This window comes from Perissodus microlepis, chromosome 16 (genome assembly GCF_051167445.1).
Source record: "Perissodus microlepis isolate ML-2025 ecotype Zambia chromosome 16, ASM5116744v1, whole genome shotgun sequence".
Taxonomy (NCBI): Eukaryota; Metazoa; Chordata; class Actinopteri; order Cichliformes; family Cichlidae; genus Perissodus; species Perissodus microlepis.
Window position 1 is genome coordinate 26,496,482 of NC_140476.1, and position 15,248 is coordinate 26,511,729.

At 39.6% G+C, this 15,248-nt stretch overlaps 1 protein-coding gene across 1 annotated transcript in view; it reads left to right on the forward strand.

Annotated features, from left to right (window-relative positions):
• Nucleotides 1-15,248, forward strand: part of LOC146371045 (dual specificity calcium/calmodulin-dependent 3',5'-cyclic nucleotide phosphodiesterase 1A-like) — a 42,838-nt gene that overhangs the window by 8,558 nt on the left and 19,032 nt on the right. The window contains exons 2-4 of the mRNA XM_084954676.1: nt 5,731-5,757; nt 12,881-12,994; nt 13,085-13,267. Of these exons, the coding sequence (XP_084810802.1) occupies nt 5,731-5,757; nt 12,881-12,994; nt 13,085-13,267 (324 nt within the window). The remainder of the gene's footprint in view (nt 1-5,730; nt 5,758-12,880; nt 12,995-13,084; nt 13,268-15,248) is intronic.

The following is a 15,248-nucleotide window of genomic DNA, read 5'->3' on the forward strand; positions in this document are numbered from 1 at the left end:
AAGCAAAAAATAACGTTTTTTTTGACACATTAAAGAGCAGAAATCAGCTGAGAAAGCTCAGCTATGAAAAAAATGTTCTGCCATCTGAGGATGTATTAAAAGAAGTACCAGACTGTCCAGGTCAGATTAAGCAGAAACTAATCTTTATAATGGTTTTTGCATGTCTGGCTTGTTGTCATGCTTCAAAAATTAAATTTAGGACCAATCTGAAGCCACCCTGATGAGGTGGTTAAGAAACTAAACAACAAAAGGCTGATACTGTGTAGTGTGTGTGCACTGCTTCAATTTAATGGAGGTTCAGCTTTTTTCTCCAGGACACTTGGTCTAGACGTGGGCGGGTTAGATGGAGTTAACCATCAAACACACACACACACACACACACACACACACACACACACACACACACACACACACACACACACACACACACACACACACACCCTGCAGTGATGCATTGCAAACAGAACAGTGCACAAAATAAAATACATTCCACAAGCTCAGTGTTAATGATGCAGAGAAGAAAATGTGTAGGTGAAATCACAAAACAATTGGTACAAGGACAAAGAAAAAAAAAAAGAGGTAAAGACGCAAAATGCAAATTCTTTCGCTGAAGGCGTCACCCTGTAAAAGTCATGATAGGGGGGTGAGTCATTCTCCAGAAACTCTCTGTCCTCACCTGTCACTATTGCTGCTGCCGCGTGCTGGAGAGTTTTCTCTGACTAAGAAAACAATGCAGCGACCTGGCACTGATGAGCGTGCCTTATACAGCTTTGTAATTCAGCTCTGATCCGCCCACGCAGGCCGGCGTACAATTACCATTCGACCATGAAATAACAGGTCTCTACAGTCACATTTCAAAGCTGAGACGTGTCAGAGCTGTGATTAGCTGCTGGGGTCAGATTCCAGAGCTGTGACTGGCTAATTTCAGACCAAATGGAGCGTTTAGATCGTCGTCATCTACTTGTGGGGTAATCTGCTGTTCAAATTTACATTCCAATAGGTGTTTAGGTTCGGTGACGCATGATTTAATGCTTGCATTTTGGTGACATTGACTTTGTTTTGCATGGTTTTAATAGTAGCAAAATCAGGTCTATTTTGTCCCCTTTTTTCTGACCTCATAACATGTAATGAAGTGGTAACACTTTCCAAATTGGATTTGGGCATATTTATCAAAGGTGAGAAAACATGTAACCTAACATTAAAATCTTTCTACTTCACCAGTACCACCTCTTTGGCCTGATTTGGAAAGAGTGATGTTGTGTAAAAAGCCCAAGGATATTTGGCATGCAGACTGGGGGAGCCAGGGATCGAACCACAAACCTTCTGATCAGCAGATGAAGGATGTATGGGCACCTTTAGATTTATTAATCATGTAAATTTCCAAAATTGGAACACTTATCTATCGTTAGTAGACGCACAAAAAAGTCTATTATGGCCATGTCCTAAACACAACAGGAAGTCCGCCATTTTGGATTAAATGTCACATTTGGGCTCTGATTTTACCATTTCCACGCCTTGTACTTTCGCGAACTCCTCCTTGGGATTTGATCATACAAGCTTCATATTTGGTCAGTGTCAACTACACACCTGGGCCATGTTAAATTGTGGAGCTTTTGAGTTTTCACAATACGGTGAGGCCGTGGCGCCACGGCGAATTTCGATGACTCGCCATGAAAATCTTATTGCCTCTCATTCTGTCATACATTGTTCGATGTGGACCAAAGAGCACACATATGAAAAGGCTCCACCCCTGAACATATTTCAACTGCTATATTTGACATCAGGGAGAGCGCCACCTAGTGGGAACAGGAAATGTCATGTTTTACACTTTGGGGTACAGTATTGTGATGGGTGACATCTGCAGCCTCAAATTTCTCCAGGAAAGCCTTAAGGAGTTGGTCTTGGGTTACAGTGAAAACTGTGAGTTTTCGTGAAAGGGTGTGACCCCAGCAGCATGGCGAACTTTGATGTCTCGCCATGGAGAAACAAATAAGTATAACTCAATGAAATCCAGTCTGATCAGAACCAGACTTTACAGGCATGATGTCAGACCCGCCCTGAACAGATTGATGTGCCCATTGTCAGGAATACGCAGAGCGCCACCTAGTGGCAACAGGAAATGTCATGGCTTTCACTTTGTTGTACTGATTTTCACAGGTTCATCGTGGCCACCTCAAAAGCGCTGAATATCACCATCAGTGCCTCATGATGCTTCAGTGCGAAAATTGTGACTTTAAACTGAACGGCGCACCCTGGTGGGAAGGCGGTTCACCATGAAAAATGAAGTGGCTTTTGGAAAGTTTAAAAAGTCTTGAAATTTGGCCCACACCTCCAATGTGATGAGGGCTTTGTTGTTATGTGATCATTTTCATTGAATAGCGCAAAATGGCTCCACAGCGCCCCCTACAAAATTTTAAAACATCAGCCCCTGCTCTGTGTTTCATCTATGAGTCTGAAACCTGGTAAGCTTATAGGAGATATCAAGATGTACAAAAAAGTCTCTTGGAGCAATATCCCAAATCCAACAGGAAGTCAGCCATTTTAAAATTAATGTGTAATTTTGGCGACATTTTCCCCTCTTTTCAGGCACCGTACTTTGACAAACTCCTCCAAGGATTTTCATCAGATTGACCGGATCTCCAGTGTGTGGAATTTAAAGATCTTTGTGATGTTAAATTGCGAAGCTTTTTACGTTCAGGGAAACGGGGTGGTCATGGCGGCACGTGGTTTCAATCACTCGCCAAAAAGCAGTAATCTGCTGTCACTCAAAAACACAATGTCCAGTCTCTCCCAAAGGTCGCAGGTGTGATGAGATTCGAGCTCGGAAATGTTTGTTATGCCATTTGTCAGTAATGGTTAGAGCGCCACCTAGTGGGACGAGTATAATCATGATTGAATGAGATGAATTGTTAGCTGGTGGTTAAATGCATGAATTCCATCAATGTGACATCAGATCGGACGTGCTAGTTGTAGGAGTTGGGCGTGGCACGACACGCCAGGGTGCGAGGGCCCTCATAACGCTGCTTGCAGCTTTAATTTATGAGTTTTTTTTACTCAGAAGTACCACTGCAGGACTTGGTTGTGCATTAGCAACAAAAAGTTTAATTTGAGCCTGAGAGGGTTAAAATGGTGGCAAAAAATATCTGCAGACTCACGAGACATCAAAGACAAACTTTAAAGAGAAGGGAACCGACCACAAAGAGATATATAATAAAAAATGAGACAAAAATGACTGCAAAAAGACACAAAATAAGCAGAAAAATGACAACAAACAAACAGCAAAATAGCTAAGAGAGGCGAAAAAGAAAGAAAAGGAACCTTAAACTTCTTTTTAAAAAGTCAATATTTATTTAATATGTGTTTCCATCCCATCATGTCAAATACTGCTTGTGTTCTGTTTTCTCTCCCTGCTCCGTGAGCTTTAGTCAGCAACAAGTACTTGGTTTAATTTAGGCAGCAAAAAAACTTAAAATTTGTCCCCTATACATCATTGACCTTGTGTGGTGAAAATGTAACAAAGGTGATCTTCCATACATGACACATTAGTTGTAAGAGAGCTTTTTTATTATTAACAGAAATGTGTGTATCTGTCAGATGTCAGCATTTGCATCCCTAGGAATTTGGTCATTTACTTGAAAATCCATCCCAGACACGCATACAACATATCATATGTTTCTTTACATGTGACACAGCTTTAACCTGCACGCCCAATATCACGATTGGAATGTCAGATTCTTTAACCTTTCATCGCTGCAAAAATCTGCAGACTAATATTTCATCCAGCAAATCATTTGTCAGTACAAAGTTATATTTAGGCACCCTGTTCATTAATTTGGCCTCTGTCTTTATCAGAGAACAGTCTGCATGGACTGGCTTTGCTTTGCATCCTTCACCACATAACAGCGGTAAAATGTAATCATGTGCAACAGCTTCACAGTTTCACAAAATTAACAATAAAAAATCATTTAACAGGTGCTGCTTCCCCAGATTGGACCTTACTATGAGGCATCTGTGTTTTAGAGGGAAAGGGAAAGGTTGTCTGCACTAGCACATTTAGAAGCTTCCAACCATTTTATTGATGCAACTTTGTTGGGAAAATATTCCCGCCGCCTTTGGCGTAAGACAGGAATCAACCTCAGTGAATTCAAATGTTGAGCTGGAGGCAGTGACATCATTGTCAGCCATCACGCTCAGAGAAATTAATGAGAAAAATGGAGTCTGAAATGGAGTGTGACACTAGAAATATATTCAAAGAAAAAAAAAAACTTGATAGGGTATGTGCGATCCCTGGTTGATGTAGGACAGAAAAAGCTGACAGTAAACCCCTGAACTCCTTTTAAGTCATGATTATTCTTTGTGTAGGGTTCTAATAATTTGGTTTTTTTGGTGATATAAACATGAATTGTGTTGTAACACAGAGTCAGTCATTCACTTAAACTGCTGTAGTTTTTTTCATTGTTAGCAGTCTATCTGCAGTTCTTCTTTGGCATGTGCCTATTATAAAAGGAAACATAGAAATGTGAGGATTCTCAGGCTGCTTATCAAGAACATATTCATTTATGATGCCTGCAGAATATGCTACTATCCTCTGTACACTGAATCTAAAAGGAGGTGTATCATATCTGTGTGTTCATATTTGGCTGTGTTATGACTCATAGGAAGCTCCATGTTTGATGCAAATTGCTGCAATCTGCTACTAACGGGTTTAAAGTACCTAAATTACCTCCATGAGCCACTGCTGTTGCTGGAACCTCTGACAGTGTTGAAAAGCAACCAAATCAGCCACCAATCTCCACAAAATACCCAGCATTCATGGGTTCCTTTCACCTCCGCTCTCCATGTTCAACTCTTTGACACCCTGCTGGGACGGCTCAATTCCCAGAACGAAAACCTCTGCTCCAGTGCTTTGGAGTGCTTGTCTGAGCCACCCTTGCACACAAAATGGGTAGAAAACATGATTTACTAACCGGTCTCTTTCAGACTTTTCAGATTTTATTGGAATGAGGGACATTTTAAAAGACTTAACACAGAGGACAAACAGTTTTTGAGTATGTTGGCCATGTATCATGTATGTATGGTTTAGCTTTACGTGTCTTCTAAGCCTTTCGAGGCAACAGCAGTTGCCATTTTTGTTGTGTAACGCTCCCGTGGTTGCATGTCATTCTCATCTGTCTCGAGGTTAATGGAAATGACAGTTTGCTTTTCGCATGCAGTGTTTGAGTTTGCTCTCTGTAATGCAGCCCCCTGACTCACTTCAGTAAATCCAAGCAGCATTTCCACCTAACCCACTGACATTAGTGCAGGTAGCTTTGGTGTACACTCATAAACTGTATATAAATGATGGACGTGCCATCAAAGTCTAAAACGTGAATCCAGTGTGCCAAAGTACCTTAAGTACCTTCTGATGGCCACTATAGGAGCAATCTGGTCTCATAAAAAGTCTTTTAAAATACATCATGTTGTTAATTTAATGAGTAGTTCAGTACAAATGAAATATATCTCTGTATACCAATATAGATATTTATTCAAGCTTCTGAATACTCTATGATTTATTTATTAGTTCCAATGTGAAGATGTGTTTTTGTTGATGAAGATAAGACTTTATTCAGAAAAGAAATATCTTTGTTAATCTGTCATGTTTGTTTCAAGGTGTGCCTTCTAACCTAGCCTGAAACTCACCATGTGAGTGGCCGATTTGATTAACTCTTGTTTGTTCTTGTTTGTTTACAGGCAGAAATATAAAAGTACATCGCAAAGGTGAGGCACGCACTGGCACACACATACACGTACAATTGTTTTTATGGAGAGTTGAAACAATTAGTTGTATTCTTGTGTATTTGTTTAGCGGAAAATCATTGTGACAACTGACAAGCATGAATGAAAAATGAAAAATACAAAATAGAGAAAAAAATCAGCTTCTCTAAACTGTAGATATTTAATAACATTCCCTTGGTCTTTTGGTCTATGAAACTTACACTACCAGTCAAAAGCTTGGACACATCTTCTATTTTATAGGTTTTTCTTTATTTCCATGACTATTTAGATTGTAGATTCTCATTGAAGGCATCAGAACTATGAATGAGCACATTTGGAATTATGTAGTAAACAAAAAACTGTGAATTAACTCAAAACAAGTTTTATATTTTAGATTCTTCAAAATAGCTACCCTTTGCTTTGATTGATGCTTTGCACACTCTCCATGGGCTTCATGAGGTCGTCACCTCAAATGGTTTTCAACAGTCTTGAAGGAGTTCTCAGAGATGCTGAGCACTTGTTGGTCCTTTTGCCTTCTCTCTGCGGTCCATCTCATCCCAAACTATCTCGACTGGGTTTAGGTCAGATGACTGTGAAAGCCGAGCTATCTGGCACAGCACTCCATCACTCTCCTTCTTCTTCTTCAGTATGTATCTATGTATGTTGAAAGTAGTCAAAAATAAAGAAAAAATATTAAATGAGAAGATGTTTCCAAACTTTTGACTGGCAGTCTATATTTTTTCCGATTCATGATTAAATCCTTTCTGCAGTTGTTTTGAGTAAGTCTTTGATAATTAAGTGCACAAAGATTTTTTTCACCATAAAAGCACACTGAGCTCATTATGCATCATAAAAATATGAAAATGAATTAGCATGTTATTTTAGAATTGTTGGAAACCATCATCGACACATAAAAGGTGCTACTTGCTTTACCCTGAAATTTAAAAGAAAAAATAACTTTGTCTTTGTCTAAAACAGATGTTTGACGTGCAACACTAAAACATGTTTCAGCTCTTTAAAAAGACCCTCCCTATTTCTTTACGTATTTTGTGTAATTTTAAAACAAATCTCACTGTAAATGTGTGTGTTCTCAGGGGATATTGCTTTTAGCTTTGTGACTGTAGACTGTAAACTTAGGCTACGTTCACACTGCAGGCGAAAGCGCGTCAAATCCGATTTTTTTGACCCTATGCGACCCATATCCGATCATGGTGTGACAGTGTGAACGGCATAAATCCGATATTTTCAAATCCGATCTGGGTCACTTTCGTATGTGGTACTGAATCCGATACATATCCGATGTTTTAGAAAGCGACTGCTGTTTGATGGTCATGTCGCATTAAATCCGTCTTTTACGTCACTGACACAAGACAGACGCCAATTATCAGCTCCGGAGAAGCGCCCGATAAGACATCGCGAACGCTTCCTGGCCATCCAGTGTAGATGTCAGTGAAACTGTTGGGAAGACAACGTTGGAGAAACGTGAACATTTTATTTGTACTGTATAATCTGTAGATTCTGACAGGAATCTGCAACTATCCTTTGAAGCACCGCTCCTCTCTAAAACAGCAATAAGGATAATTATTAGATTATCTACATTTTTATGTAAATAACAAAATAACTTAAAGCAAAAATTGGGAAACGTAAAGTCCGAAGTCTTTATATTAAGGGCCATCAGTCAAACAATATTGTTTGGTCTGGGTCTAAACAGATCGCGTTGTGTGTGACATCTTCTTTTGCGCATGCGGGCCGCTTTGAGCGTTCACACTAGAGCGCGTTTGCTGTCGCATTTTATTTGTAGTGTGAACAAGCAGACAAAAAAATCGGATTTGATAAAAAAAAAATCGGAATTGAGCATTAAGACCTGCAGTGTGAACGTAGCCATAGACATCTTGGATCCAGAACTCTTGAAGTCATTCTTTCTAATTACCAGCAGGGGGTGTCTTCCATTTGTCCAGTTAAATAGATGTCACTTGGAAAACAACCCTACGGCTGCTTTGCTCCATCCATCCATTTTATTCCACTTATCCTTATCAGGGTTGCTGGGAAGCTGGAGCCTATTCCAACTACCATAGGCCGAGAGGGGGGGTACATCCTAAAAAGATTGCCACTGTGACACATGCCTAACACAGAGGGACAGACAAACATTCGCATGAGCAATTTAGAAATCACCAGTTAACCTAACCTAACCTAACCTAACCTAACCACTAATTACCTGTCTTTTATCTGTGGGAGGAAGCCGGAGTACCTGGAGAGAACCCATAGAAAACATGGGGAGAACATGCAAACTCCACACAGAAAGGCCTCCGTATGACCTGTATTCTTACTGAATACAGGGACTTCACCTTTGTGGTTGGGGTTGTGTCTTTTACTGAAACAGTTCTAAACGCACTGCATTAGAAACCTCTAACCTACAGTGACATTTGTAAAACTCAGCAGCTACTACTACTAATAACTAATAATAACATGGAATATTTCAAGTTATTAAAAAAGAAAACAGATGGTGTTTTGTTGACACCTGAAAATGACGCACCTGAATCACAATCTCTCTAGTCTTGAAGTTATCTTTCTCACCATCTCCTACTCTGATTTCAGCTGTTACCATGGCAACTAAAACAAATTTCATCCAGTTTACAGGGTGGTGGTAGGTCACCATGGCAATGTTAAAAGGCTTGGACACAGCAGAGTCTTTAAATCACCCTGTCGACAGTCCGCTACATAAAAAATATCACTTTATACTGCAGTTAAAGATGACCAACATTTCCATCCATCCTTCCAGATTAAACATTCTTGCTGGCCATAATACCTCTTCTAGGTTATCTGGACAAACTTTTTAGAATTTCCTTTAGATCGTTTACCTCAGTAAAAATACAAATACCACCCTGCAAAAAATTTAAAAGTCAAGTCATTCAAGCTTAAATAAGAAACCTACCTCAAGGAATGAACCAGTGTCTCAGCAAAGACCCAATTTAAATCAAGTGATCACATTGTTTGTAGATGGGGAAAAACATGTAATTTCTTCTCATTTCTTTAATTGAATGTATGAAAAATGTGAATAATAATAATTTGACAGGTATAAAATAGTATTTGTTTACCAACATGATGATTCCCAGAGAGCTATTTGCTGTAAACTTGTACAAGTGGAGGACAAAAGAATAAGTATCAAACAGCATCCTGGTTCTCTTGGCTCATCTGTTCACCTAAGCCTCAGGTACCTTGGTGTGATCTTTGATTCTGCTATGTCCCTAGAACAACACTCTCGCCACTTGATTAGGAATTGCCTAACATCTCTAAACTGGGAACTTTGCTGTCTGAGTTAGAAATGGTTATTCATGCTTTTATTTCATCTCGATTAGATTATTGTAACAGTCCTTTTCTTTGTTTGAGCAAAAGGAATCTTGACCGTCTCCAGTTAGTCCAGAATGCTGCTGCAAGGCTTTTAACTAAGACACGAAAAAGAGAGCACATTACACCAGTGTTACGTTCATTACACTGGCTTCCAGTACATTTCAGAATTCATTTTAAAATCTTGGTACTGACTTTTAAAGCTTTGAATTGTGATGCCCCTGCCTACATTTCTGATCTTTTAGAACCCCACGTTCCCTCTCGCAGTCTGAGATCATCTAATCAAAGGCTGTTGTTAGTCCCACAAACTCGTTTTAAGACCAGAGGTGATAGATCTTTTAGAGCGGTGGCCCCCAGGTTGTGGAATGCTCTCCCTCCATCATTACGTTGCCTTGATTGTATTTATTCTTTTAAAAAGCAGCTTAAGACTCATTTATTTAGATTGGCTTTTAATTAGATTTGTGCTGTATGTTTGATTATTAATGTATTTAATGTATTTCTGTTTTATATTACTGTGAAGAACTTTGTGGTTTTTATCCTGTGAAAAGTGCTATATAAATAAATTGATTTGATTTGATTTGAAGTAGCAGGCCTAAAAAAACTACAGCAAATCTACAGCAAATGAACTGTATCTGAGAGTCATGTCCTTGGGCAAAGACCTAATACACGACCCGACAGATGCATCTGGCCTGGCCTTTCAGTTGATCTACTGATTGCCAAAGGCTCATCAGATCTCAGTGGAAAGGTGGCTGTCAAAACTTGGAATTATGAATGCAGAATAGTAGATTTTGATCCACCAGGCAATACCATCTGGAAAACTTGATGATTAGTATCAACTACTGCCAGTGGAGTAAAAGCATAACTGGATAGAAAACCACACATTAGAACAGTATCAGTCATGGATTGGCCTCCCCAGAGACAGGACGTCAACATTACTGAACCACTTCTCTTGACAGAAAATAGAAGAAAAGGCAGACAACATCCAAACAAGAGCACTAATTGTCTTTCATGAAGCCTGGAGAGCTTATAAGTGCTTATAAATGCTTATAATTAACCTCTAATGACTCAAACAGTTTGTACAAACTCTGTTTCAATGAAGCCATTAGTTTGTAATATGTAACTTAATCTGATTTCATCATTTAAAAGTAAGTCATAGGTCATCCCATCTGAGAACTTTTCAAACTGGCATAAGGGCGCTGTTGGCTGGCAAAGACGCAAGGAAGATGCACTCTACAAGGCAGCGTGTTTATTTCCTGGAGGAGACTCCAGTCGTTTTCTGTGGGTGTCAGCTGACTGACAGGAGGCAGCGTGTCATGTGTCCATCTGGAGGAAGCAGATTTTCATGTTCTGGTTCTGTGGTGTGAACAGGACAGCAGCTGTGTGGGTGCTAAGAATGAAAATCCACCAGTTAGCAGGTGTGTGAAGACTGCAGGCAGACTAAAAGCATATCACTGATGTTGTGAGGTGAAGGATATCATACACATATACATTATATGTACATTTAAATCCAGTGAAGTACAGTATTTAGTATAGTAAAGCAGACGGAGCGTTACACGGGTTTTGAGTGATGCACTTCACGTTAACAGACAGTTTATTAGCGAAAGTCATTCTGTATCATTCACAATACTGTTATAATGTAGGAACTACATATCTGACACCACAAACAAAATTCACTCTGATTTATGGCATACAGTTCAATTCATTTTGATTAAGTTTTGTTTAAATGACACCAATTAACAACTACAATCACCTCCAGGGGCTTTATATTGTAAGGTAAAGATCCTATAGTTTTAGAAAGAATCCTAACTATCACACAGCCCGCTATGTTCATGCCCTTGGTGACAGCAGGAAAGAAAAATTCCCTTTTAACAGAAAGAAACCTCCGGTAGACCCAGGCTCAAGGAGGGGCGGCCATCTGCTGCAACCAATTGGGGGTGATGGGATGGTAGACGGGATTAAAGATATGCTGTGGAAGAAACCAGAGATTAATACTAACTGATAATCAAATACAGACTAGTGTCACTCCTGGCCCTTCATATATAAAACACACGGTGAGTGAAAAAGGTGAATGAAGCACTTTGTAAGTGTGCATGCGCTATTAGTGTGCTGCCTGCTGTAACCTATAATTTCCTTCGGGAATAATAAAGTATTCTGATTCTGATTCTGAAGAAGAAACGCTCAGTGCTTCACAGGAATCCCTCAGCAGCCTAAACTTATTGCAGCATAACTAAGGGAGGATTTAGGGTCACCTGGTCCAACAATAACTATAAACTTTATCAAAAAGGACATATCAACATTTTTTTAAACCAAATCTTAAAAGTAGAGATAGTGTCTGTCTCTTGAATCCAAACTGGAAGCTGGTTCCACAAAAGAGGGGCCTGAAAGCTAGAGGCACTGACTTGCATACTACTTATAAATAATCTAGGAACAACAAGTAAGCCTGCAGTGCGAGAGCGAAGTGCTGTAATGGGGTGATATGGTACTATAAGGTCATTAAGATAAGATGTGGCCTGATTATTTAAGACCTTGAACAGGATTTTCAATTTGATTCTGGATTTAATATGGAGCCTATGAAGAGAAGCCAATATAGAAGAAATCTGCTCTCTCTTTCTAGTCCCTGTCAGTACTCTTGCTGCAGCATTTTGGATTAACTTAAGTTCTTTTCAGGGAGTTTTCAGGACATCCTGATAATAAGAAATCGCTAGTAGAACCAGACTCAGGGAGGAGAAGGGGAAACAATTCCAGAATCAAACATATAGAGAAACATGGTAATTGCAGCTGGACATCTGCACCCTGAACAAAGAGAAGTACCACACCTTTCACTGAGACACTTTGGAACTAGGCCTGAATGATTGGGTATTTAAAAAAAAAAAAAAAGTCATGATGACACATAATTTCTGATTTCAGCTGAGAACAGACATACTGAAAACTACCTCCTAGCTGACAAATTTAGCTCCACAGTGATAAAAATAACTCAAGTTGACACTGAGGGAAACAAAAAAGCAAAAATACTTGAAAAGAGGCAAGAGTACTTTGACAGTTCTGCAGCACAAACTACATTAATACAAGCTGTAAATATGAGGGATGATATCCACAGCAGCCATGAAGAAAAAGAAGATACCTGACTATATTAAAGTATAAAATCAATGCCATATAACGGAATTAAAAGTGCTTGTTGTGTTTGTGACTAAACTGCATCTAACAGAAAATTGAGCATAACTTTAGTTCTGTCAGGCTGGACAGTAAAGCTCAGCCTGCAGTTCCATCAGATCAGCTGATGCCCAGGCTGACATTCTTCAATTTATTCTACTCTCTCATATTTAAGATGCTTCACCTTCCATACAGATACTGCTGCCTCTGCAAGCTGCTTCGCAACCCAGATTCCCTCCAGCCAGCCGTTAATTAATGCCATATGTTTTCTAACTGATGCCTGCTCTGCTGTGTTAGGGGCCTTTGTTGCATTCTTTTTACCTTTTATCTTTCAGTGTATGCACATGGAAATACAGAACAGAACTGTACAGACAAATATGAGTTACTGCAGATATAGACAACAATCTCCTTTCAAATAAAGTGGTCCTGACAGGATTTTAAATGTTACCTAGCCCTTTAACACTGGGCTTCCAACTTCTGAATAACTGACAACAGTGTCAAATTGTTAAAAAAGAGTGGAAAAAAAGGAAAACAAATACTACACAGTCTGTAGCTTTTGCATCATTTACTTGTTCTTCTACTGTGTTTGCTCAATTAGTGTAATGCACTGTATATTTGTTTGTGCTGTCAGGCTGAAGGCGGTCTTGGAGCAGATGGACCGTGGTATGGTGGACCTGCAGGAACTCCGGAGGCACTTGGAGCTTGCAGCTGCCATGCTGGATGCTGTTTACACCGATGAGACCAGGTGAGCCTGAGCAGGCTGTTGAATGAATGGCTGTATAGAAAATAAAGCTTTATCAGCAGTTGCCAAAAATGTGACTGTTTCTCTCTGCAGGCGCCTGCTGGACACTGAAGATGAGCTCAGTGACTTGCAGGCGGAGTCGGTGCCAAGCGAGGTGCGTGACTGGCTGGCGTGCACCTTCAGCAGGAAGATGGGTGTGGCCAAGCGTCGCCCTGAAGAGAAGCCAAGATTCAGGAGCATTGTTCATGCAGTGCAGGCTGGGATATTTGTAGAGAGGTAAATGTTGCTCTGATCAGCTAAACAGAAAGCTTGTATTCACTAATAAGCATGCTAGAAATACTGCACGGAGTGGTAGTGTGAAGAAAAGAAATTCACAAATTGTTTCAGTCCCATAATTTCTCCAAAAGCCTGCATTCAGGTTTTGTGAATTCAAAATAAATGCTCATGAATAGAGAAAGTGTCTTCGCAACTGCACCAGCAATGAGATTCTCACTCTAACTGCTGCTAATGGCCATTAAACATAGCAGGCATTAGTTAAGCTTTGTAAATCTCATTTTAAATCATTGTTCAGTGTGTATAAAACTGCAGACAACTCTAAGTACCTCTGCTTCACACTCCATTAGCTGTTAACAGACCTATTCAAGGATTAAAATGGCTGCAGAGCTTGGAACGAATTTATATACTGACTCACTTTTTTCCTGTATGTCCTCCCAGGTGCTCTGACCTAGAAAATAATGAAGTAACTTTGACCTTGCCCATTATCTCCTTATATAATAAGACTGTTACAAAAAACAAACAAACAAACAAAAAAACATGTTATGAACATGAACTGAGTCCTGCAGGACAATTCACAAACCTTTACAATAATAATAATTTGCTGCAACTTCTCAACTGATATATTGATATTCTGGTTTTATGTAAGCATAATAACCCACAATCCACCCATTTATTCATCGGTTTTCATCCACATATCCAATTTAGGGTCACAGGGGAGGAGTGAGTCAATTCAGAGTCAAAAATGACTGTTGAATTGTAAATAACTATAAGTTTTATACTTTCTCAGGAAGAGACTAGCAATGTGAAAAGAGCCTGGAATGTCAATGCTGCCATTAAAATTCACCATTAGCAACGTGAAGTGCAAGGGACTCAGGCTTTCACGTTTGGTTGACCCATCAGTCCACCCTTACCTCCTCCCTGATTTCCAGAAAAATAATTACTATGAACAGTATGCCACTCTCCACAAATGAACTTCCGATAACTGTACTCTCCACTTGGGTGTTTTTGTGTGTTTGCTTGTTTTTTATAATGATCTTACTTTACTCTTAACCCTCTCAGGCTCAAATTAAACTTTTTGTTGCTAATGCACAACCAAGTCCTGCAGTGGTACTTCTGAGTAAAAAAAAACCCATAAAAAATGTATGTGGGGTAATCAGGTTGTTAGTTTTTAACTGTTGCAAATCGGCAACGCCTGCCTCGAGAGGGTTAAGACCTCAACATACAACCACACTGTAGACAATACTGATCTTCTAGTTGCACTCGCCCCTCGCTAGAACCTGATCATCTTTTTGCACACAAAGCCAGCTCCAAAGTGAAGTGGCTTTCCTAGCTTGGTTTATAGGTCCTGAACACCAGGGGATGAGTTCCAGCACTGACTGTGACTCAAATCCAGTTCCACAGCTGGACCTTGTGAATGCTCTTGCAGGTACATGTGGACCAGATTCAATGTTGAGGCATTCACATGATTACATTTCATAAATGTTGGGTCTGACTTAGAAACTGAGGAATTCTACACTCACCCTCATACTGCAGCAACTCGTCAATCACACAGTAAGGCATACCCCATTTTATCCTGCTGTGTGACTCTAATGGGGACCATAATATTGTGCAGGCGGAAACTATCCATAGAGCTAAATGAACTAAAAACAGCTTACCATGACAGGTAATTATTAATAATTGTAGGAGCACAGAACTGTGCACACTTTGCCTTTTTCTTGCTATTGACATTTTTCTTTTGTAGTCCAGCATTTGGAGAGAGTTTTCTGGAATATTCTGACCCTGAAGGTAGAAACGATTGCGGCTGTCTCGCTGGCAGGAGGTGACATTTTATTGTATTAAACCGACATTTGATCAGAAGTTAAAACAAATAAAAACCTTTTCAGTCAGAGCTCATTTTTTCACAGCTCAGAACCTTAAACAGAAATTGAGAAAAAAACAAAAACAAAATAAAAATTGAAAAAAGGCTGTAGAAATGTAGACA